Source organism: Necator americanus, chromosome III (genome assembly GCF_031761385.1).
Source record: "Necator americanus strain Aroian chromosome III, whole genome shotgun sequence".
NCBI lineage: Eukaryota > Metazoa > Nematoda > Chromadorea > Rhabditida > Ancylostomatidae > Necator > Necator americanus.
The window spans coordinates 6,027,063-6,052,715 of NC_087373.1; the positions used below are offsets into that span (position 1 = coordinate 6,027,063).

The 25,653-nt window shown below is 37.7% G+C and overlaps 3 protein-coding genes across 4 annotated transcripts; 2 read left to right on the forward strand and 1 right to left on the reverse strand.

Annotated features, from left to right (window-relative positions):
• Nucleotides 1-662: 662 nt before the first annotated feature.
• RB195_008739 (uncharacterized protein) lies at nt 663-3,613 on the reverse strand (the record flags this gene model as incomplete). The annotated part of the gene is made up of 5 exons (XM_013448298.2): nt 663-762; nt 1,919-2,099; nt 2,193-2,376; nt 3,360-3,443; nt 3,503-3,613. 5 exons carry the CDS (start codon nt 3,611-3,613, stop codon nt 663-665), a joined length of 660 nt encoding a protein of 219 aa, XP_013303752.1.
• A 3,058-nt stretch (nt 3,614-6,671) lies between these two features.
• Nucleotides 6,672-12,144, forward strand: RB195_008740 (uncharacterized protein; the record flags this gene model as incomplete). 2 transcript variants are annotated; one of them, XM_064195382.1, is made up of 10 exons in its annotated part: nt 6,672-6,677; nt 6,846-6,954; nt 9,090-9,219; nt 9,280-9,382; nt 9,443-9,553; nt 9,729-9,866; nt 9,922-9,995; nt 10,932-11,100; nt 11,163-11,264; nt 12,052-12,144. In XM_064195382.1, 10 exons carry the CDS (start codon nt 6,672-6,674, stop codon nt 12,142-12,144), a joined length of 1,035 nt encoding a protein of 344 aa, XP_064046526.1. The 2 variants fall into 2 exon arrangements, with proteins under 2 accessions (XP_064046526.1, XP_064046527.1); XM_064195381.1 differs by lacking the exon at nt 6,672-6,677 and having other exon boundaries at nt 6,939-6,954.
• Nucleotides 12,145-16,407: 4,263 nt separating this feature from the next.
• RB195_008741 (uncharacterized protein) lies at nt 16,408-24,566 on the forward strand (the record flags this gene model as incomplete). The annotated part of the gene is made up of 20 exons (XM_064195383.1): nt 16,408-16,461; nt 17,781-17,997; nt 18,123-18,230; nt 18,289-18,383; nt 18,660-18,731; nt 18,783-18,821; nt 19,558-19,731; nt 19,815-19,891; nt 20,561-20,699; nt 20,768-20,881; nt 21,331-21,411; nt 21,480-21,575; nt 21,672-21,781; nt 22,361-22,417; nt 22,495-22,614; nt 23,231-23,366; nt 23,887-23,982; nt 24,159-24,213; nt 24,285-24,408; nt 24,473-24,566. 20 exons carry the CDS (start codon nt 16,408-16,410, stop codon nt 24,564-24,566), a joined length of 2,058 nt encoding a protein of 685 aa, XP_064046528.1.
• Between the last annotated feature and the right edge of the window lie 1,087 nt (nt 24,567-25,653).

Below are 25,653 nucleotides of genomic sequence, written 5' to 3' on the forward strand. Positions count from 1 at the left end.
AACAAATGATCAATCGATAGCGAAGCATGCGGGTCGTCGCCTACCGCTACCAACTCACTCAAAATACGGACAGCAAATCAGAATCCTTTCACTTTATAGTGTATAAACATCTGACTTTTCATAAAATCCAAACATTGCAAAATAACAGAATTAATCGAGGGTACAGCACTGGCATTGATACAAATCGAATGAAAATCAAACTAGTACATAGAATCTATTAAAAAATACCTCAAGTAAAAAGTCAACAAATACTAGAATATTACAAATAATACTGTTGCAAGGCGCGTCACTTACCACAGACAAATGGGCTACTCAATGTGAAAAAAAATGTAAAAAATAGAAGTTAAAAAAAGCATAAAAGTAGACCACCGAAATGAGAAATAAGAATCGGTAGGCATCGTACAAGAACTTATCACAGTTAATACCGGCATGACAGGAAGAATATAATGCAATTCACGTTCACCCAAAAAAGAGAAGAAAATCACTCTAATAAGAGTTTACCAGAACTTAAACAGTACCATAATACTCACTGATGAAATTGCATGAGATTACAACTCGTTACAGTCGAAATAGCTACGAAAAAAAGCAAAGATCTCATGAAAGAAAAGATTTTTTCACCAAAAGACTTAGGAAGAAGTAAAATGCGTAATCTTCGTTGAATCTCATGTTCGTCCACAGCATGCATTGATAGTATTTTGAGCTCTTTCCACAAGATTTATAGGTTGACTACCAGTAGTTGCATCGGATTTGTAGCTACTATACCTAAATGTATCCATACAGAATTGGACTGAAAGTGAATATCATTTCTGATGGAAAAGAAAAAAAGAGGTGCAGTCTTCATGAAGAAAATGTAATATAATACGAATACGAAAAAGGAGGGGACTGAGCGACAAATATCTTCCAGTCGTAGCACTCTAAGAAAGAGTACGTTTTAAGCCATCAAGCTACAAAAGGCTACTTTTCCAGCGAAAATATCTCCGCTAAAGGTAAAGATAACTGAAATATTAAACAAAAAAGGACGAAGTTATTGCTAACAAGTCACTTGGAATGCGTCAACGCGTTTTTTTTTTTGCTGCGATTCGTAGTCGTTGAGGTTTTGGGACGCGTGTTGCCTTGTACAATGGCTCCCGGGGACCACCCGATGGTCAAGAAAATGTTTTCAACCTCACATACAATTTGTACCAGTTTATCGACCCCAAAAGATGAAAGGTTTGGCAGGCATTAGGGCGGTTTTGAACAGATCGATGGTGCAGCCACAGCGGACCTTTTACCGACTGCGCTACACCTAACCCCAATATTAAGCAAATGGTCAATTGAAATGAAGAATATAAAACAAACTTGTATCCGTAACCAATCAAAGAAATTTGCCTCCAAAATCTGACAAAAAAAGCACAGTATGAATGAGAAAAAACACATAAGAATTTGAAGAGGATTTGAAGCGCACTCGAAAGTTTGTGAGCAATACGTGACTCGCATAAAACATCTCTCAAGTAATCCACGTATGACTCATCGAATCCCAGTAAAAACGTATTCTTTCGAAAAGGAAGAGCGGTGCATACAGTACTCGATCAAACAGAGTTCTAGTTGACTTTAGGGATAAAGTCAAAAGCCGTATTGAGAGAGTGAGAAAAACTATAAAGGAGATTTGCTGACATATTACTTTACGATGTGAGATTTCTTTGAAAAAAGAAAAAGCGTTGAAAAGAAAGAAAAAAGAAGAAAGAAAGGACAAAAAGAAGACTCACTCGAGTCTGTCACTATAATCAGTAAATTGAAGATTATTTTGAACTTTAGAAAAAAAAGAAAAAACTATTGCTCTGTTATAAAAGGACATCTAACTCTCTTTACAAATAACTCAGAACAAATACAAATAAATATAAAAGACCGTTCAAACAACAAAGAAAAAAAAAGTGATTACCTTTGATCCGTAGCTTTCATATCATTCGTTAACCGTCGCGCAACATGCTCGAAAAGATTGTCAACATTTGTCGCATCCAAAGCCGAAGTCTCCAAGAAGTAATCGAATCCATTAACTTCAGAGAAATCCTGACCTATTCGCTCAGGAACTTCACGTTCATCACCTTTATCTACTTTATTCCCTGAAAACATATAGGATAATCATTTTATCCATTTTACGCAATGATATTAAACTGAGTCAACGATGGAAGAAAAGTATCTGAACAAAAGCTCACCTACTAAAATTTTGAGTACTTTTCTATTAGCATACGATTCTATTTCTGCTAGCCATTCTGGCAAACAGTCAAACGATGGTTGACAAGCGACGTCGTATACGAGGACAATGGCGTGCGCGCTCCGGTAGTAACTTTGCGTAATGGATCGAAAACGTTCCTGACCAGCTGTATCCCAAATTTGCAACTGAAAAGTAGCAGTATAATAGCATTCTGCGGTGATGAAAACCAGGTTTCGATAAAGGAGTATGAAAATACTGATAAAATAATGTTTACATGACATTGACGTTTAGCGAGATCGCTACTTCAAAATATCAACAATTTAGATAAGGAAAGAATAAAACACCAATATTTTTCAAGGACATCTTCGATACAGCGAACAGACATGGTGGAACTGAAAATTGAAGAAATACAGTGAACTTACGCATTCAGAGTGAGAGAATTATTTCTACAGTAGCAATAACTGTGGTTTAATGGTTATTCAATAAAATCAATATTCAATAAAACAACTGCTTTTCCAAGCGCATCATCGTCAAAACCAATTTTCCTTTGTTTTAATCCCAAGTTCCAGCTGCTGGATACCTATTCTTTCTTGGATGAAACCGAGAAAAATAATCAATAATTATGCAATAATTGTAATATTCATTACGTTCTGATATATTCCCCGACAAAAGTGCCCCTCTTTCGCAACAGGTAACAGCGGATGTCATGGGAAACTAGGACGTGGAAACTACTATTAAGCTTAATCATCAGCTCAGAAACCGGTTTTAAGATTAACCTAATGTTATTTGAGAAGTATTAAAGCTCAACAGTTCCTGAATAAGCATGAGAAAAATAAAAGAGCTAGTTCTGAACGGATCTGTATACGAAATACTTCAACCGGAAAATAAACAACGAATCCAAGATTAGTGCATAAAATATAGCGACTTTATAGGGTCATAGTAGTTCATTAAAGATACAAGGATGAAGAAGTTGCCCATTTGAGGAAAGAAATTTAGAATCACTCACAAATGAAGATGAATGATCACAGATGAATGAGGAGGAAAATAGATTAAGTCGATAAAGTAAGAGATGCGAAAGCAAGTACATTCTCTTTTTTTCGCACGATTCTCTTGAAATACATAAATATAAAGCCTAAAGTATGCGAATATACATGTAAAATATGCTCACCTTAATTTTATCATTGTCCACTTTAACTGTTTTAATCATAAAATCCACACCAATCGTTGCGCTTTGACCGGGAGGAAATATACCCTGAATTAAAGAAGAAAGAACTCACCTAATCCTAAATAAAAGCACAATAGTTGTAGTACCTGTGTAAATTTCCGTACAAGACACGTTTTTCCGACTCCAGCATTTCCAACCAACACCACTTTGAATAAGTATTTGTAGTCTTCCATCGATTGAGCTACAACAGACGCCATCACAGTGTGTGCTTATGGAATAGCAATGAAACCGCCGTTATCATCACGAATCAATATTCGAAGTCCGAAAAACGAAAACAGCCAAAGGATTCAGCTGGTGGGCGCTGAACTGTTTTTGTGCAACCAAGCACATGCAACACGTCAACGCATATTCACTGGCGTGAAAATCGTGTCGGGCGTAATCGTAGACGAGGAGTTCATATATACTTCATTTTACTTCGCTTTTACGTTCATATCGTATTGCATAGTGGGTAATTTTTGATAGGTTCTACCTTTTAAAAGAGACATAAATCTATCCCAAAGCGAAATAAAAGAGCTATTTTGCGAGGAATTAGTCCTTTACAACGGAAAAAAACCTAATGGAATATGGGATGTACGCAACACATGTGGGTTTAAAGTAATGATAATGTTTAAAGTAATGAATGGCGATCACCGTCTTTCTCATCCAAAAAAGAATAGAATTTTTCCAAAAATACAGTGATATTATAAGGACGGAATAATCCATTAAAGAGACACGGACGAAGAAGTTGCGTATTGGATGAAAGAAGTTTAGAATAACTCACAAATAAAGATGAATGAGAAGGAAAATAGAATGGAATTGGAATTTTCTAAAAAAAAAAAGGCCTAGGGCGTACATTCAGTGGAGGAAATAATGAGGGAGAAGTTCCGTGAACGTATGATAGAGTGCGCAATTATGTGGTTGGAAAAGAGGTCAAACCCCGTGGTGATAATAGCGGATTATCGTTCGCAGATATACTGACGATTTGGGGTTCGAAAAAAACTCTAACACATAGGGCATGAACGGTTACACTATGTTGGTGAAGTTGGCACGCTGCCAACTGGGTGCTAGCGATGAGCGAGAAATCGCCACCCAGCACGTTGCTCTACCATGGATCTATACTCTCTTAGATAATAAATAGAATTTAAATATTTGTAGAAAATGTAGCAAAGTGATCGTTTCCCACACGAAAATACGTATGGGTAAAAATTAATTAATTTAATTAATTCCCGCCTCAAATCTATTTTCGCACGGAATTTCGCGTATAGTTCCCGTCATATCTGTTGTCTAGACGACCGCAACGCATCCGCAGCAACTCGCGCACTTTCCCCGCCTGTCAGAACTTTCTTTCCCCAGCCTTTTGATTTACTTCCTCATCAAATCCATATTCCTTTATTTCGGGAAAACCAAAGAATCAGTAATGTGTTTCACGAAACTTTTCTTTAAATTCAGCGCTCACAACTTCGATGTGTTTAAAATCCAGAAGAATCCTTCATTCAATGAAATTAGCGGGCAGTTGTTACCTAATAACTGACAATATAAAATCATGAAATATATATATATATATATATATATATATATATATATATATATATATATATGAAAGTGAATATAATATACTAAATATATAAATGTAATATAATAATGCCACTGAACGAAGAAAACTTTAACAGTGATATGGACCATGGGTTTGTTGTAATTAAGCATACAGTACTTACAAAATATTTTTTCTTTTCGTCACCTGCGATGCGAATACGCTGTGACTGCGCTGACGGATGCGCCCGTAGGTGCGATAGGGTGGAACCGGACCCTCCTCAGGTGAAGAAGATCTACCTCATAGGGCGCAGCTCAAGCGACAAGGATCCCTTTGTCATCCGTCCAAAAGTGAAGGCGGTTGGAGCACCGGCTCCGACTATCGCATCTATGGAAACGACTTACTTAGAACGAGCAATGAACCAATGAAAATCTCAGAAATGAAATCTGTAAAGCATGAATTGTGTCGCATACACAACACTACATTTTTCTGGATTTTTTTTCTTGGATTAACGATGTCTACACAGACTCGTTAGGTTTTCCTGTTCCGAAACATCATGACTCCCAATGGAATAATTATGCAGAAGAGAAGCCACAAAAGCACATGAACAAAAAGAAACAAGAGGAAGGAACGGAAAATATTGGACATCGAGTTAGAGGAAATGAGAAAATAGCTAAGGAGTAAATTCCTGTCAGAAAAACTTAATTTGTGGCGCAATATGACATAACTTGATGCGTTTGAATAGAGGCGGTGTATGAGCGCAGTGTAATTGGTGTTTGGTTCCAGCTAGGGGGCGGAGTTTAGGGAATTCCCCACCGTGCCTACAGCAGGTTCGCGCCAAAAAGAATTGGATGCCACATGAAGATCGGGAATTTTTGACTAGGTTTCGCTACAGTCGCTTCGAAAAAATAACTTAACTAAAACAAAACATAACTAACTAAAACTAACATAACTAGAAAAAAAAAAACGAAAAAATAACACAACTGCACCGCAGGTACTTCGCAAGTGATGCCTCTCCATCAAATGCTACAGTAGGGTCAGAACGATATGAAGGGCGATGCAGTTGCGTAAGCGGCTGCGCTCGAAGCGGCGCGGTGCAAATGGCGTTTAGAACTAAGGTAGGACCGTAGCGAACTGACGCGAGGGCTAGTGTCTGCGAGTGTCCCGCCGCGATCCTAACCGCTACGCTCCGCCGCACCGCTCCCCACGCAATTGCACAGTGCTCCATGTCGTTCGAACTCGACTATAGAATTATTTTGATCGACTACGTGGACGTAATTACACGACTAGAGGAAGTTTCGCCTTGTCACATCCAGCTTATAGTTTATTTAATGTTACCTAGTGTGTTTAGCACTCTCAAATACGAATTCCCACAATCCTGTAAGTTTACGCCTTGCGGGGAGAAGTGACGGATGGGAATGTGTCTACGACAACATATACTTTGTTAATTATGGATTTCCTTTTCGTGGAATAATGGAGAACGATGAAGAGAAACTAAAAGATGGCTAATTCACAACTATTAAAGTGCAATATCGAGCAGCTCGTTTCGACATTACAAAAAAATTATTGGAAAAATTTAAAGGTTTCATGCACTATTAAAGGACCGAAGGTATGAGCGAGGGGATGGTCCTGGTCAAAACTGTTATTTAACCAACAAAAAAAAACTGACTCGTTCAAGAGGCGCAGAGATACAGATTTTCATACTTTTTTTTTTGAAGAAATCTTAAACAATCCGAGGGGATTTGATGGAGGTTAGTATTGAAGTTGATATTATTTCTACTAGATACTATTAGGAGCAGAATTTCCCAGAATTTTTATGTATTTTTCTTCTATGCGCTTGATATCCTGTATTTCAATGTGTCATTGTTTGAACAGGATTCTAATTCTCGAATTTAAAAAGTAAATATGATCGAAAACAGGTGTGTAAACTATGCCATGGGATGATGTGGAATCGGTCATTGTTCCACTATTCGCACATCTTTATCGGCAAGCGGTCGAACGTTTTCTATGGAATGCAGGGTACGGATGGTGAGTTTCGGTGGGATTTTTCGATTTCTGGTACACCGTAGCGATCCGAACGCATGAACATAAGCAAGTAATCAAATTTAAGTACCCATCGTCCAGATTTTCGGTTTTTTTTCGGACGAGTTCCTAGGCGACAGAAGGGAAAACCCATTAAGTAATGAAACTTTTTCGTCGACAGTAGCCTAGAAGATGTACTAGGAGAAAATGTCATCACACAGGATGGATGGATGGCTAGTAGTTGACAAAATTCAAACGAAACATAACCAGAAGAATGACAAGCATGGGATCATTCCTTGACACCCAACGGGCAATGGATTAACCCGTGACATTGACAGCCGAGCCAGCGGACACATGTGTCTCTCCGGGGAAAAGTGCTGGACATTTATGGAATGTTTCCTGTCTCCTTTCATGGATAGCTAATGCATGGAAAAAATTTGATCAATGAGGGACACTGGGGCGAAGAAATGATATCCACCGATTCCCATTATAAATATACATCGCGCTATCAATCTGGACCCGTAAGGAAACCTTTGTTCTGTCTTTTTACAACATACTTTCTCTTGATTCAGTTATCGAGAAAGTGTAATGAAAGAATAGAGAGACAGAGAGAGAGATAAGGTTGAGAGAAGAAAAGAAAGAAAGAAAGAGAAAATCCATGTATATCGAGAAGGACATGGATAAACTACGCGATTTACAAGTGGATGGGATAAGGTAGTCCTACTTTGATATCACTTATCCCAAAGTGGAGCTTCGGTCCCAACTGGAAGATCTTGGAGAGATCTCTGTTGTTGCGATGGAGAGCATAATTCTACCAAAGATTAAACCTCGCGCGACACGCGTCCGATTTAAAGGCATCGCCCCACGAATCTGAGGTGGTGCAGATTTCAGGTGGAGTATTCGTATACGGGTTAGTAGATTACGGAGAGGAGGGTGATTCCGTCCATTTCTTGCTAATTGCCGTAAAAAACGGCCCGGAAGATGCGGCGCGTGCACAAGGCTGGCGCGCTCCAGTCGAACCTCTTGTACAAAATGGTGCGCCAAAACGAGTGAAGCCGTATCTTCCGGGCCGTTTTTTACGGCAATTAGGAAGAAATGGACGGAATCACCCCCCTCTCCGTAGTCTCCCATCCTGTATACGAATACTCCACCTGAAATCTGCACCACCTCAGATTCGTGGGGTGATGCCTTTAAACGAGGGAATTGCAACAGTTAATACAGGCACAAAATAAACAATGCATTGCAACAAAAGGTTTCAGTGATAATTTTGTCCTTCCTACCTAGCGAATAATAGTGAACATAGGCGCCGCCTCCTATGTTTGCGCGCGGAAAACTGCGATGCGCGCGCTCTGGAGCATTGTAAAGGTCAAAGGGACATATGGTAGACAGGGTAAGTTCTATCCGCGACCGCTTGGAGAAAGCGGGAGGTTGGAAAGTGCATGTTAGGCAAGTGGACTGCGATGATTGTTACGGCCGCGTCGCGGTCATTTTCTCCAACATAACCGCTGCCAACTATAGAATGGTTTTGGAAACGTTTTACGTTTGAGCAAAAACCTTGCACTTCTATTGTCCTTTTATACTTCGTCCTCCTGATGATTTCGTTTTCAGTCAAACTTTCATGTTGTGTCTGCAGGGCTAAAATGTGTTACTTGTTGGTTACACTATGTGATATCATCGGTGTGTTCGACAACCACGAGCGACACCGTCGCACCAACTGTTGTTTAGATGTTTATGGCAGTTGAATAAGTAGTTGCACTCGAAGCGGTGCGATGGTGCTAACAATTGAGATCGAGGTGGAACGGGACCCTTGCTAGCTCCAGTCATCTCTACAATCCGAATGGAGCTAGCGATGGTCCCATCACGATCACAGGCGCTTACTCTACCCGCTTACGCAAGTGGACCGCGCTTCAAGTCACTTTCACGCATGTACACCTCATTTCAGCCGTATTCGAGTTCCAACCTGAATTTAAGGGAAACAAGATGAACCAACAAGTTTTCACAACCCTCAGATCAACAGACCCTTTACTGCTTAGTATGATAGTCGCCTAGTGTCGCTCTTTTTTCCGCAACTATACAGCGTAGCCTGAATCAACATTACGGTACCATGAAAACAAAGGCGGTAGTACCTGTTTCTTTTGCAGTAAACACCCAACTTTCGGTCGCACAAGTGCGACAACTGAAAGAACATGTGGAATTGGCTGGACGGCGGTTACGAAGACTCGTAAATGAAACGAGGAAAAATGAAGAGAGACTCAACCACATGCGTAGAAGGTGAAAATTTCTCCGAGTTGTACGGAGATTTCCTGGAAATTCGAAAATATAGCTATTTAGGCAGAAGACATTAGAATCCGATTTGGTGAGACGTTTAGAAATTGAAAAATCCGGTACACCGGGTGTCGACGGTGAGGTTCTGCGAGAACTGGAAAAACCATTAGTGAGCTACAGTAAATTGACCGTACAACGATTGAGTTACAGTACTCCGCCCATTTTAAAGGACTATGAAATCGAAACCGCACAACAATTCCAAACCAGAATGGCACATGTACGACATCTTATGGCTGAACTGCTTGTTAGAACAAATCTTAACGAATGGGCTGCTCAAACGGTAAGAATTTAGAGGAGGTGGAGAAAGCGGTTGGATTCCAGGTGGGACCATCGCAAACTGCAACGAAGAATGGTCGCTCGATTCTAACCGCTACGCTACACCCGCATCGCTTCGAGCGCAGTCGCTTACGCCACTGCACTGCGTATCATGTCGTTTTAACCCTACTATATTTCAGGAATTGGCAGAACAAGAAAGTGAGGTGACAGCGAAAATTCGAGATGCTTGTAAGGCTAGAAATATGCTGAGAGAAGCATTACTGGAGAGCAAAACAAAAGCTGAAGAAGCGATGGCGGAGAGAAAGGACCGATATGAGGTTGGAAATATAGGTTTTGTCGAAATTCCGTGAAAATTTTATCATCTGCATTCAGGAACTTCAAACACTGGAGGCTCATCTCGAGGTTTGCACAGCCGAAGTGTGGTTAGCAACTACGGAAAAGAACAGGTAGGGTAATTTCTTCGTTGTTACTGTCTGCAGTTGAAGTCTAAGGCGAAGTTCGTATTTTTATTGATGTTTTGCTTAAAGTAAAAGTATTCCTAATTTTCATAGACTTTATTCCATGATCCTACATACAAAACAGAACTTTGTAGACGCAGACTTCTACAGTGAACTTTGTGAACGGGAGTTTACGACAATTATCAAACTCTTAGTGCATTTGCGTATAATAACAACGTATTTGAAGGCATCACTCCACGAATCTGAGGTGGTACGGATTTCAGGTGGAGCATTCGTATGCGGGATCGTAGATTGTTGATGCCTTCAAACCACGGATACACTGAGGATAAAAAAGTGGAGCAGATTTCTGGAAAGGTGCAGAATGAAGGCACCTAATGATGAGAAATGATGCAATGTATCATAATGCGGGGATAAAATATCCATAGTCCGATCAGAACAACAGAATGTTATGGCACGATGCTGTTACATAAGCGGCTGTGCTAGACATGGGAAGGGGTGGAGAAGGGCTGGAGAAAGAAAAAGGAAGGAGAAAGCGGCTAGAATCGATGTGGGACCATGGGCGAACTGCAGCGATGGATGGTGATGGTAGGGATCCCACATGAATTCCTAACCGCTACGTTCCACCACACCTCTTTGAGCGCAGTCGCTTACGCAACTCCAAGATGCTTCTTGGCGTTTTAGCCCTATTATAATTATCGGTTTGTACGCTCTGAAGACCAGTTCTCGCAATGCTAAACTGAAAAAAAATCTGAAGGAGAATGTGATGGCTATTAAACATGATCGATCACAGTTTAATTTCGAAAAATCGGTCATACAGAATTCTGGGGAGTGCAATTACACTAAAAATTTGATATTTGCAGCTTTAGTTTGCAGTTTGCAACTGCGTACATTTTTGTGTTTGTATGCAGATTTCCGCCATTTTAGGCTTAGCGATCGTTTTGCAATTTTATCCAAAGAACCGCAAACGACGCCATGCGAAAGAGCGAAGCGAACACGAGAGGAAAAAGAAAAAGAAAAAGAACAGGAAAAAGAAAAAGAACAGGGAACAGAAACGGAAAACAATATTGATATAAACCTTGAGCCAAAGCCAAAAGTTCGTTTTTACCACATGTTTTGTGGAGTTTTCTAGAATCAGAGATCAAAGATCGTTTCCAGTCAAATGGCATTACCCCACGAAGTGAATCGATTGGATCGGTGACCGCTGAAAGGGAAGGTTGCTCGGGCCGTTCAACGTCTAAGTCAACCACTCGGTCTGAGGTTGGTCCCATAAGGTTTACCAGGTTTTAGAGAGGCGATCTAGTAAATCAGATAGTAAGTAGAAGACGCAGCACAAAGTTGGTTATTGCTGCGGAAGTACCGCAGCTTTGTTTGGTTCAGCTGTGATGTTTTCTCTTCGATATACTGTACATTTTTGAGAGAATCCCGAGCCCTCTCCAGCTAAAAAAATGCATTCTACATTATCTGAGAGTGCTAACTGCACAGACAGCAAACTGCATAAATTTTGGTGTGTCCTGAAGCATCGTAGCAAAAAATGCACATCAGTCATTGAACATTAAGTATGACGGAACTTCCAGGAAATCTACAATTGTTCATTTAGTAATGATATTCACTTAATTCATGGAAGTTCCTAATGAAATAGAAACCTCGGGAAAAACGAGCTGAGGGGTGGGGTAGGGGTAGTCCAAAAAGTGGTCGTAATATAATATAATAGTATTCCAGGAAGAGAGGAAGTACCTAACCTGACTATTAGCGTTTAGGAATATATTATTAATGGGCTAAGATGTCGAGAAATGTGCTTAGAGAGTTTTTTCGAATACATTTCGTGTCGCCCCCAACTCTCTTTTCCCAGAAATCCTTTGCTGGAAAACACATATGAAATGGCCGGCTCTGGAGATCCAAGAAACTCTCAGTAATTCAAATTTTTTCAAGAGTAATCCTTCCGTTATGTCAAAAAAATTGCTTTCATTTTGCTTTTTTTTTCTTTTTTTTTTGCATTTTTAGAAGCTGTTTCCCCGTGAAATTCTAGAATTCACCTCCATTTCAGGATCAAGATGGTATCACCCTTCCTGTGAATATAATGAACACAATCCGAAAAGCGATTCAGGACACAATGGGATTGGATGTGAAATTCGAGTAGAATGTTAGGTTAAGTGCTTCTCATTGCACTTTATCCTCCCTGTTCCCACTTCCCACTTTCGTGCCTGGAACTCCTCTGAAATTAGATTTTCAAGTATTTTCGTGCCTGGAACACCTCTGAAATTATTTATCTCTCCAAGTATTTCATGCTAGGAATCCATCAAAACGCTTCGTCTTTTCTTAGAAACTCCAGCACTTCTCCCAGTAATGTGAACAAATCAAACAAACAAATGTGAACAAAATAAATCCGTAGTCCTCAATACTACCTTATTAGCTTCTCAACGTTTTTATAACTGCTCCTCATATAATCCGGATATATTTTCCAGGATTTCCATTTGGAATTTTCTCATCAGAAGAAAATTTTATAAATGATAATTGTTGTGAATATATGAACTTTTACTATGAAAATAAAGTTTTCTTTTGGTTTCTGTGTCATTTAGAGCGGCATGAAGTATTTACGAGTATGGGCGGTGTAGCGAATAATCCCCTTTGCCTGATATAATGAACGAATCAGCTAACTCTTGCGGAATATGGACGGATATTGTACGGCGATGCCTCAACCACTTCGAAACACAATTTAATAGCGATGTTTTTCCTCTTCCCCCCACACACACACAATTCAATACGCTTTCTAAATTGACGGCTGTTTTTTCTTGTTGAAAATTGACGTGAGGAGAACTTCGCTCACCATATGTTCGGTCCCACACTTATACAATATTACCTACATTTTATTTTTCTTTGGAAATCTTACCTGTGAGTGGTTTATCCACAGAACTTATCATTACAGTTTACTCATACTCATTTTATTTTACATTTATCGTTTATCGTACTCATTTGCTTTTTTCATTTTTTATCATACTCATTTTATTTTGCATTTATCGTTTACGTTTATTTTATCTATATACACCATATATTATATTACATACATATATTTTATTGTGTTTTTCTTATATGTTATAGATTTTTCATTATACTCATCCCAGACTTATCATCGCATTTTACTTTTATGTTATTTACATTATTTTTCATTTATTTTATTTTATTTACATCATTATATTCACAACTACTATTTGTTTCATTGTTTTTTTAGTGAACTTTTATCTAATATTGCTATTACATTTTTTTCTTGAAGTTTTTTTTAAATAAATTTCCTTTGACGTTCGTACCTATGAACGAATTATCGAGAAAACGAGTTTTCACTAGAAGCCCCCTTACCTCACGTTTCCTCATCTCCTTCCTCGCCTTTTTTTTCCCATATTTCATCTCTTGAGTGTAATTACTTTTTCTTCGGTTAGGAGAAATTTTCTACCTCTACATGCCGACGTTAGTCGAGTTCCAAAAAAAGCTTCGCATTTTGAATCCGAAAATTTTTTTCTTTGAAATTTCGAAGATTTATCAAACCATCCACATTTCCGGTGTTGATGAAAAACTCATTTGTTGAGGTCTAGTTTTGACTTTTAAGTTTAAGTTTAAGTCTATATAAGCTGGTTATTCGATTATACAGCGTTCTGATCGTGGGAAAAGGAACTCATATGTGGGATTTCTCATTTCCGTCAACAGACCGTAGGAATGGGCAAAAACACCACCTTTGCTTTGTAGAGATTATGTTTAGAATTCTGGTGACCTCCTTCCTTTTTTTGTTGTTGTTTATGGCACACATGTGTGTGTTTTGAAATAAACAAACAAAACCTTAAAGATATTATATTATATGTATATTTTATTTTGATATATTTCATTGTATATATTACTGGTACTATACATTATTACATTATATTACTTTATTATATATTATTTGTGTTATAATATTTTGTATTGTATTTATAATATAATTTATTTTATAATAGTTTTTAATAATTTATTTTTGTATTTATATTTCCATTATTTTTGCCGTAATTTCCCATTTCTTACACTTTCCATTATTGAGTTATGATGTTAGAGTGTTGTGATCCTGTGCTATATCATTTTCGTCGTTTTGTATAAATTAATTTATTCATATATTTCTATTTCTATTTATTTTATTACCCTATTATCATTTATTTTACTTAATTATCTTTTTTTTTGAAAATATTTCCCCACGTAACGTGCTATTATTAATTTACAAAATTTTGGAAATTGTTTGTAGAATAGATTCTGAGGTAGTTGAATAACATTTTCCAATTATTACTTGTGCAAAACATATGTATAATTCATTAGGTTGAGGTCCTCCATGGAAAAAAATTATTTTTATTTACGACGCTACTAACCAGTTAACAGCCAATAACGGGCTTCTATGATCATCCTTGTTTTCTAAACAGAACAGGTCTCGTGATCTTCGTTCTAGGACCAATCGAAGGAAGCATTGTTCCATGTATTTTTGGTGTTTTCAGTGGTTCTTTTCTTATTTCCGTTGATTTCTTTAAGTGGCTATAATATAATAGCTAGTGGTTTGTACTTTTTAGCTAATTTTAGTTTTTTTTCCTCGAAAATTTTAGTTTCATATTAAAGGGAAATCGAGGGCTTAAGATAGGAAATAAGTGTAATTGCGTCTCGTTATTTACATCGTAGACAAAAACTACTGTAATGCATAGTTGGTGTAGTTTAGATAACTAGACCTAGATTCCTCTTTCATTTATTTTTTCTCTTTACTTCTTTCCCCTTCATTTGTTTCCTTCATATATTTCATTCTATTTTTTCATTTCTCGTCGTTTCCTCTTGCTAAGCGTTTGAAAAATCCTAGATTTCATTTGACAGATCCTCCAGAATGTGCGGGAATTGATTTTATACTAGTGAAGAACAGAAAATATTTCCTTAACGTTGAGAACATTCCTTATTCAGGGATAATTGGGAAATGTTAACTTTTCGGATAGAGAGGTTTCGATTTATTTTTGTTTTTTTTTCTGGAGAGAGAGGGGGGGAGGGGGAGTCACTAGTAGCGGAACAAAGGATTTTATTAGATGAACCATTGTTGTGAAGCCCGGTGAACACCTGAAGTAAGCTGTTTATCGCTATTTACACGTTGTTTCCTTAGTAACGTTTGATTATAGTGATTTATTCTGTGTTAATACCTTAGCAAATCTCTTTCTTCAACTTAATATATTTAATACTTAATACTTTAGCTTATTGAATGCGTCACCAGGTGTTTTAAGCACTTTTCGGGATGAAGGGATGGAAGTGTTGAGAGAATTTCTGTAGCAGGGCATTCCAGCCAGCAGATTCTACTATATTTTATTCATTGTAAACAATAACAACTGAAATAGCTATGTTTATTGTGAATTTTTCTGGATGTAGTAATCAAAAAGTACTTTAGAACTCTTGAAATCATTGTTTATTGCGAATTTTTTTTTTGGACATAGTAATTGAAAAGTGCTTTAAAACTCTGGAAATCACTTGTCGTAGCAGATCCCATTTCTGGTTCATACTTGGAATTTTAGAATTTTATTGATTGATTGACGCTACGCTACATCTTACGCCCGTCTTCACAACGATGTGCGCAGAGAATCACAATGAAACGAACGTAATTTGCTCGACCCTGTGTTTTCTGGAAGAATTCACCGTTTTCTACTGTGAAATATTCCTGTCGGGACCCTCAACACACGCTCAACACATTCGAATGAACATCTGTCCTTTTTATAGCAAGAATCTTCCCTTTATAATGGAATACTGCAAGAAAAATGCAGTAAATAAGCAATAAGCTGTAGCGATAGCAAAAAATTACGGAATTTTCCTAAACGAAAGTTTTTTTTACAATCTATAGGTTATCTATTCTAGTCTACTTTTATTTTTATTTATTTTTGTTTCTTAAATATCTTATTTAGAAGCTTATATGTAGCTGGAGCTTCTTGAGTGTTAATTAGACGTGGTTATGGCTGAGAGCACCAGCTTTCATATTCTGAAATTTGCGAATAAAATCTTCCAAGAATTGTAGGAATGCAAATTTTGAAGCCCATATGAAAATCAACGGAATTCAAAAACGTTAGGCAAATGGAAGCTGACGTGAAGATAATTAACTCCAACGGCTCTCAATTTTTCTCTTAAGATGAGATTTCTTTCGGATGAACTTTACGCACGGTGGATTTATGACTCGTACACCGTTGTCATACCAGCTAATCCGCTTTAATTCTCGCCCCGTCGTCCGCTTTCCTTATGATCTCCGCTCTAGCTACGTAGCGTTTACTAGCCTCATATATACATCGATATAGTGAGAATTCTCAGTGAACATTCGCCTTATCGCCTCGGTGTCCCAGCCAGCTACCTATTTTGACATTTTGAGCCTGAACATCTATCGATGGATTCGATCTCACTATTAGGTCCACCAAATCAACCAAAAGTACTTAATCAGGTTTGTTTTTTTTTGTTTTTTTCAATGTTTTTTGTTCTTTTTTGCAGTTTTTTAAGTCTCACTACAACGGATTTCTTCGGAGAACTTCTAGTTTACGTATCTTAAATTTGTATTATGAAGATCATATGATTCCTACTAATAGTCTTGTCATATTTCATGTATTTTTTTTTGGTGTTTTTGTTGTCTACTTGAAAATATTGAAATGGTAAACTTCTTTTCAACTGGCCGCGGACCTGACCATTGGTGCATTTGCGGTAAGTGGGTGCGCTCGCGATGAGACCCTCTTCACTTCCGCTCTAGGTGGTGGAGTTGCGTGAAGATTCCTACGCATTGCTACCGCAATTACACTACAAGTCGGTGCATTTTTTTTCTCTAAACGGTTGTTTGCCTATAAGCGGGCAAAAATCCCGAAACATTTGCTGAATTATAGTTACGGTCTCTATGTGGATGCTAACTACTTGAAAGTGCCCAGCATGTTTTTTTTTTGTTTCTTTTTCTGACTTTATAGGTGTAACATCGTTCGCTCAATGATAGAATCAAGTGCCAACAAGCAAAAAAAAAACTTTTGGGTTGTTTAAAATCAATAGTTCACGAAATTGACGTTGTTACACAGAAACAAAACATCATCCATCTATGATCCATTCTTGGCCCAAATCCTGTGAATGATTCAATGAATGCGAATGAATGCGAATGAATGTGAATGAATGTGAATGTGAATGAATATGAATCAGCTGTGAACGTGAAAGGTCATGGTTTCACGCTTGGTACTGTCTTTTGTATTGCGCATGCTAAAACCACGCCGTACCGATCAATATTCATACTTTGAACTACAGCTGCTGTTTTCATTCGATGCTGAGTTACCACTGAAGCAGCAAATACCTTTATTGAATTTGCTTTATGTAGAAGTAGCTTTTTCGAGAATTTTCAGAATGAGAAAATGAAAAGGAAGTTTTCTTAAGAAAAACAATCGATAAAGTTTTGCTCTTGGGCAATTTCGTGTTTCTATCGGTGAAATTTCTGCCCTCTTTGATTTATGTGGCTAATAAAAGGAATTTCTCAAATTTCCCAGGAATGAATGCTCTAAAAGTTGGCCTCATTTGGTTCTAAATGAGTAAATTCTGTTTAGCGGTTAAATAGATACGACTCTGCGCTCATCATGGTTGTATGTCATGCTCCATGGTCATCTTGAAAGGGGATAAACATCCCCTATGATGAGTGACGGTTGGAAGTATGTACGAATTATAAATGAATGATGATATTTGAGCATGCATCAAACATCAATAAAGTTTGGTAAGGAAAAAAAAAACCTGAAATTTCAGGAAGATTTCGATATACGATTCAATTTTGTTCGTCACCGAAAACGAAGAACTAATCGCGAGGTCTTACGCAGATTTATCGTCGAGAATTTCCGCGATTATCCTGACTTCAGCGGTCTCATTCCCTTTCTCGCATGGATCAAAAGCTATGACGTGAAAACTAATGGGTTTCGAGATTTTGCTGGATCGTTGCTTATAGCGGCGTTACTGATTCCACAAGGTGAGGAGCAAAGTGTAGGATTTCTTATGAAAATATGACAAGTTCTATAGCTGTGGGACCTACCTACCGTACAATGCGGACACGGATTTTTTTAAAGGAAATGCTTTTATCCGAGCTTTTTACAGGACTTGCAAACGGTCTGTTGGTGTCAGACGTGTTCTCCGGAATTTTCTCCGTCCTTCTTCCGCATTTGATCTATCCGATCTTAGGATCAGGACGGCATTGCTCACTAGGTTACCTGTTTATTCCTGGGTAACCGTTCCGTTTGAGTTACGGTGCTTTTCGTTCCAGGAACATTTTCGTTGACATCATTTCTTATTTATACTTCGGTGAAATATACAGGTTCTTCTATATCGACAATCACTTTTTGTTGTGGGGTTTTTCAGGTATGTTTGATCAAACCCTGAAGATCTAAACTGTTGTTGAGTGTTTTTTCTTCAATTGTTTATAAAATTCTGTTTTCGCACGACATTCCTAAGCGTTATTCTTTCTTCCTTGTTGTTGTTGTTATTAAGTCTTTGTTAGAAAATGTGTTCAGTTAAGGAAATATTTGTACTTTATGGTTGCTTGAGAGGTTATAGTTGAATTTTCCAAAAATTGAGTACAAACACTTAGTTTTACCAGGGAAAAAAATGGAAAAGAAAAGATTACGTGTATTCCAGCTGCTTCACTTCCTTCTCCCTCTCGAATTCCTCCTCTCTTTCGCATCATCAAATCTTCTCATCGGCTTCAACGTAGGCGTTTCGATTAGGATCGTCTGGCATTTTATTCCTAGCATTTTCAAGTTTTCCGGGGACGACTGTGAGGAGATAATCAACAATTTGGTGAGTTGTAGAAATCCTTACTTTCTATGTAATTCTACTGGGGACATCCATGTTTCTGAGAGGGAGAAAAGGGGGAAAAGTAGGAACGAAAAGAGAAGGGAAAAAGAAAAACTTTTTCCTACTTTTCTTCTTGTTATTTCGTTTATTATAAATCTATAAGATACGGCAGAAAATCTTTTTTTTCTCTTGATAGTAATTTCTTTGAGGGGAAGGTTCCATATAGATTTTTCTGATTCCTAAAGAAATTTCCGGAATTTTATTGCTTTTTGCTTCACGTATGCTGCTCTAGAATGATCGTAATTGCATATGCTTCGTGAATTCCCTTGCAATTTCCCCTTGAAACGTATCGGAAGTCATTTGCAATGTACGTTCGATAGGAAATTCGCTATTAATTCCGTGTCAGAATCACGTGATGTGCAATGATTGCTTTTTCTTTGAAGGAAAAACCATGAATGCTGTAACTTAAAGTGGAGGGAATTATTAGGTTCTCTTGTAAATGCAAATATGCAATGTGTAATTTCATTTTTTACCTCTAACGGCAAGTGGGAACTATTCATCGTTGAAGAGAATTACGAGAAGTTTTACCAGGTAGAACTATGGATGAAAATGAATATGAACGAAACTAGAGACTATAAATAGTTCCGACCTCCCGTTAGAGTTGAAATGTAATGAAGTATAATATTCTGTTAACGTATGTCATTTTGAAAGAAATCGATTGACGCTCGGAAATTTCCAGAATCTCACATGTCTCGAATGCGTTGGTTCAGCCATCTCATGTATGCAGTCGGTGAATATCAGCTCATCAGTGATTTTTATCGTTCTACTCATTATTTTGCTAGTTTTCAAATGGAAGCTGAATGCAACGTTAACCGATAGGATTGGGACCACAATTCCTCATGAATTGATTTTGGTAAGCTTGGCTCCAAAGCAATTGTTCTTCGAATTCTTATAGGTGGATTTAGGAGATTCTCTGTTAATAAATTCAATTTATAGATGTTGATCATTGCTGTTCTCTCCTATTTCCTCGAGATTCCAAAATCGGACTTATTGGGAAAATCCTTGGACTCAAAGTAAGACTTTCTCAGTAGCATTTTGAAGACTGATCAAACATTTGCTAAAAGATAACTATCCCTGCACTCAATGTAATAAATTTAATAGATCTATTTAAATATAATTCAGTATATAATAGACTAATAGATCAATTTTTCTGCAGGTCTTTTCAGTCTACTCGTTTATTTAACCATTTATTCACATAGCGTTTAACTACATAGATATATACATTTGTTTTCTTTATTCACTCATTCTCCAAATGATCACCCGCTCACCCATCAGTTTTTCATCACTCCGATCGATCCATTCACTTTTTTGATGTGGCGATTATTTGATCTATTATTCATTTATCGTCACATCTTTTGCTAACTTTGTCACTTTTTTGTCATTCCTTTTCCCTCACTCCCTTTCTTTTCTCTGGCTTACTGTCCACCTCTTCTTCTATGTTCTTCTGTTGATTTCTCCCTCTCCTTGAACGTTTCCATATCACTAAACCTTCATAACCTTCATAACCTTGGGTTGTGAAAGAAACTAATTTGCTAAGGAATTTCTCAAAAGCATCAGCTTTAGTTAATTATCTTGAACTTGACTTGAAAGTTTATGAAAAGCTCTTGTTGAATGATTAAAATAAGTGTTTGGTCGGTTGACAAATGCAGTGTTTGGTTACGGTAGAGTAATTTTCTTTTCAGAGCCTTCATCTTCTCTCCTCCATCGCTTTCAAGCGCTCAAATGCTCTTAGATTCATTTGCAGTTTTTCTCTACTCTTTTAGTTGTCATATCAGAATGGTTTGCTCTGCTGAGAAATCGCATAAAGTCATCGTAAAGCAGGTGGATCTTCCTCTAATAGCATGAAAATCATTTTGAACCACTACGATATGCATTGTCCTCGCTTTCAGGAGTCCCTTTGTTTCTCCTTGATTTCTTTGATCTCCAGTCCATTTGGGTTACTTCCTCCGCTGAATGCTAAGGAGAACTCGCAAAGTTGTAATGAAACGAAAAAATTTAGCCTGGTAAGTGCTTCATGGTTATTAATTTGCCGCTTGATCTACTGGCTCCTAATCGTTCCTTATTGTCTAGCCTTATTGTTCTTCCTTCACAAATTCCTTGACATTCCCTTTGTTTATCGATTTTTCTGTACATTTCATCGTGGCAGAGGACAGCAAATTAATTTTGTAACCAAATGTGTTTCTACTTCACAGTAACGATAATTTCTTCGAGATTGACTGATTATTGAGAATACAAGCTAATGCAAGTTCTGTTATGTCGTTAAATGACAATATACAAGAGTAACGTTCCCTTTCTAGTCTTTCGCGTTTTTTTTTTTTGTGTTTTTTATTCATCGTAGTCTGCATCTGTCAGAAAGTCAGAAGATCGACCTGGCACGTCTCCTTCTGACATATTCTTGGCAGTTCGGCACTAAAGTTATTGTACAAAAAATCCTTGATGATTTACATCTTAGCTCAGCAATCTCCTGTCCACAATTTGGCTAACACCTTTGCTGTACTTTGGACAATTAAGCGTCCTACGATTGATTCCTGAGGTGACCGCTCTTTATTATCTTTTTCAACCCGTTTTTTTTTTTTTGAAGAAACTCTCTTAGTGTTTCAGAGCGCTGTTGCCGCCTTGGTCATAGCATCAGTCTTTGATCTCTTTATTGATTTAAGGTATTTGCGAGTCCTATATTCATCACATATTTTCGATGCGGTGAGTTCTCTTCTTTCCTGTACTCAGAAAGATGATTTTTTTGAAATGTTTTTGTATTGGTTATTACTTCTCCTACCGTACCACTCCAAATTTTAGATAATAGCCACACTTGGCCTACTGTCTACGTTGTTTATTCCAAATTTGTGTGTGGCTTTTCTAGTTTCAGTCGCTTGTGCATTGATCTCCATAGCCCTGAGGACACAGAGGTACGTGTCTTAGGTACAAATTCCACAAGCTTTGCTGTTCGTAATTCCTTAAAACATGCGTGTTATTTTTTCTAATTCTTGATCCGTTAATAACGCAAAGTCTTTTTCCGGTGCAGCTATTCACAATTCAGTCAAAGCTCTTTGGGCATTTGGATGAACAGATCGCATCAGAACTCGCTCCAACTTAAATTTTGTTGAACACATACAATTTTGGGAACTTTGTTCTTATCTGATGCTAAAAACAAAACAGTTCATTCCAACTACCATGTTATTGCTTCACTTGCACTAGGTTGGAGTTGAAGGCGTTCGGATGAATTCTGAACAGTTCCGATCGCTTCTGCACCTCTTAACTTGCAGATTTTTCGGATTTTATCGTTTTAACTATATTTATGTGCGACAACACATCTACCTCGCTCTCTTATTCTTTTTGACATATATTTCTTTCCTTTATTTTTCCCTCTCTCTTATTTTTTTCTGAAGAGAGTGTTCCTTTATTTTGTTAACAAAAAGAAAAATTTCCATGTATTCTGTCCCAGAGAAGGAACAGTACGTAGTGAAAGACTCTTTGAAATGTTTCAGGCCACAATGTGATGTTATAGTACGTGTGTCAGATAACTACTTCGCGGAGGAAAAGAGGTTTGTTAACATTTCACTTTGAATGCTTTACAACCATTCGATTTAGGTTTTTTTTTTTCTTCGGAAAACTGGTTTAGATATGAGGGCGAGTGCCCGGACACTCCCTTACGGGTACTGCGAGTGAGTTCACCATTGGTTTTTATCAACTGCAACGCGGTTCGTAAGGCCATAGAAGCACAAGCCGTGGCGGTTAAGAAGTAAGTGGTTTCTTTCAATAGTGATAGTATAAATTCAATAACGATTTACTTGTAACGATTCGTTGTTCGCATGAATTCAAATTGTTGACTGCTGCAGCCATCGCTGCTGCGACAGCAGTGATGCCACACATGATGGTTTCGATGGGCATGAAATTATTCTCCGGAATGTTAGAAATCCTACTGTTTCGCGCAGTTTTCAGCAAGCCACAGTTATGTCTGAAATTCTCGTAACGGACGTAACGCTTCAAGGGCGTTACGCTTTTTTCCTCCATTTTTCTAAAAAATTTAGATTTTCCCCAGTTGAGATTGGATTTTCAATGATTTTGCATTTTCAACTTATCTTTTTGAGTTAGTCATCTTTACTACGATAGTTCCTGTGAAAAGGCGAGAAAAACCTTTCTGGTTCTTTTAATCTAGAATTGTCGCCCTATATTTTCATATTTTCCATATTTTCACTTTATTCTAGCTTTTTTTTCGAATCATTTTACTAATTTAATTACTAGCAGCAAATCTTAAAAAAAAAAGTCGCATGTGAAAGATGGCGGATGGAATCAATAAACTTTTCGATTCAAAGCTCTACGTAGCTCGTACCTCACATCATTTGGAAAATTTCCAGACTTATTGGTGTTGGCGCCAGTCGCAGTCCATCCGTACGAAGTCACGCTATTGCATATCGACGAGAAAGCTTAGCAGCTCGGAGTAATACCAACTTGACGAACATCATTATTACTCAAGATACGGATATTTCACAAGTACGTTTAGCGTCTCTGAATGTAATGGCAGATGCGGTGTCATTATTACTGCTTGAATATTCGAAGAAGTTTTTATCCAAAATTACTGAACATTCGTGGAAACCAAATGTTTTGCTATCATAATATCACATAGATGTGTAGTAATGACCAAAATTGTTGACAATCATCGACAGCTAGTTCATTCACATCCTGAAGATATGTTGTCCTAGTGTTGTTTTTGTTTTATTTCTGTTTTCCATAGTTGATTTTATAGAAGCACGAATTTTTTCCAATTTATTTTTTTCTATACGTACCGAGGAGTTTCGTGACTATACATCTTTCTACGATGTCTTTTCTATGTTGATCCAATCCATGAAGCTAAGATATATTTCTTTTGAAAGTTCTGTACGTATCGTAAACTGTTCTGTTGTATATCTGTTGTACCTCACTTAACAATATTGCCCGCAGAACTCCCTTCACTCGTTCTCACTTTGTTCGTCTAGTAGCGACAATCGCCCTACTTCTTATCGAGACTCTTCAGGTTCCTCCACCGGACTCTACTGTGCTGAGATTCATTATTCTCGATTGCACTGGAATGGCGTACGTTGATCCAGAGGCTTTAGCGATGCTTTCCCAAGTATGTTTTCTTCTGAACGAAGGATAATTAGCTGAATTATGACTAATTACGAGCTTGTGGAAGTCGCTGAAGTACAAAGATCGCAGGCGCGATTATAAGCGCGATTATTCAAGGGCGACATAAGTGAATTTTTGAGCGAATTGCTACACAACAACTTCCCTACCGTTTCCTTTCAGATCTACTCTGATCTTCGAGCTGACAATATCAAACTGCTGTTTTCTGGAGTGAATTGTAAGTAAAGCAAACATTTTGCTTAGATTTTTTGTTCACATCCTACCTAGTTTTTGTTTTGCGAATTTCAGCGAATGTTCGTGATTTTCTGGAAATTTCAATGTTTTATTCGTGTATACCACGTGGACATTTCTTTCCGACACTTCACGATGCGTTGATGGCTGTTCGGATAATGAATTCCCCATTTCATACGAGGTTAGCTCCTTCTTTTTGTTGTTTTTGGAATTTTCCAGAATATATTCTATTTTTGATGTTTTAGCGTGTCTATGAACGGTTATCGTGATGTGATCGCTTTGTCGACCACTCCATCGCACCAGGATTTACTGTACAGGCTGTCTCCGGAGCCAGTTTGAAATGAGAAGACATCGATAATGTCACGACAGCAGAAAAATCCATTGAGAGGAACAGCCAGAGGATAATACTGGAAAAATGGCTCTGTATCTTCATTGTAAAGGTGATGCAAACTTGTAAATAAAACAAATGAATAAAGTTTTTGAGGACTCAACAATTCCTTGTTCAAATATTCACAAATATGTGCATCTATTACATTTATATTTTGTTTTTCTGTTTATATTTGAAGAGTTATTCGAGGTAAAGGTGAAAGAGGGAGGTATTATTTATAGATGAGCAATTTGTTTCGATTGTGTCATAGAATGTGAGAAGTTTGACTTGATGTCAGTTTGTCGCTTGTGTCCGCTTCTCCTTTACATTCTATCCGGAAACTATCTTAGAGTGGAAAGTGCAAAACAGAAAAATGTAAAAAAAAACCTGCGTTTGTAAAAGAACGGAGTTATTGATTGATGGATGTACGTGGACCTTTCTGGGCGATCGGTTATGATCAGACAATCAACGATCATCAAGCGTTTTGAGGTAATTTCTGGTGAAATGGAACGAACAGATAAATAACAGTAGTAATAAGCAATAATAATAACAAATAAAAACTAGAAACAAATAATCTTCGTTAGAATGAAACTTGTTCTTGCCACTTTTGCTGTTACATTACTACTTCTACAATTGTTTGTTTTTTTTTTGAACTTCTGCTTACGCAGTGCAAAATGTTTCGCGTGTAGTTTTGCGGAGATCCATATTGCTCATGCGTGGGCGATTTGAACGACGATTTGCACAATGAATCCCGTCAAAATTAATGTTCCAAATCGTCCATCAACAAGTTCAGTCCGCCGTTCTCCTCTCTTTTTTTTTGCAACCACACTTCCGTTGTAAGTTCAAGCGTGTGCGTAAGATGTCATTCCAAGGTCAATGTTTGCAATTCACTGCCAAAGTCCAGTGACGGAAATCAGCCTTTAGGAAAAAGTGCACTTGAATTGGTAATTTTGAACAACATCCTCGCCTTTCCTCGGTGTTTTCGGTGAAGAAATCAATGAAAATGAATGAATAAATACAGGAAAATTCGTAAAATCGCCACAACCGATAAAATATGAT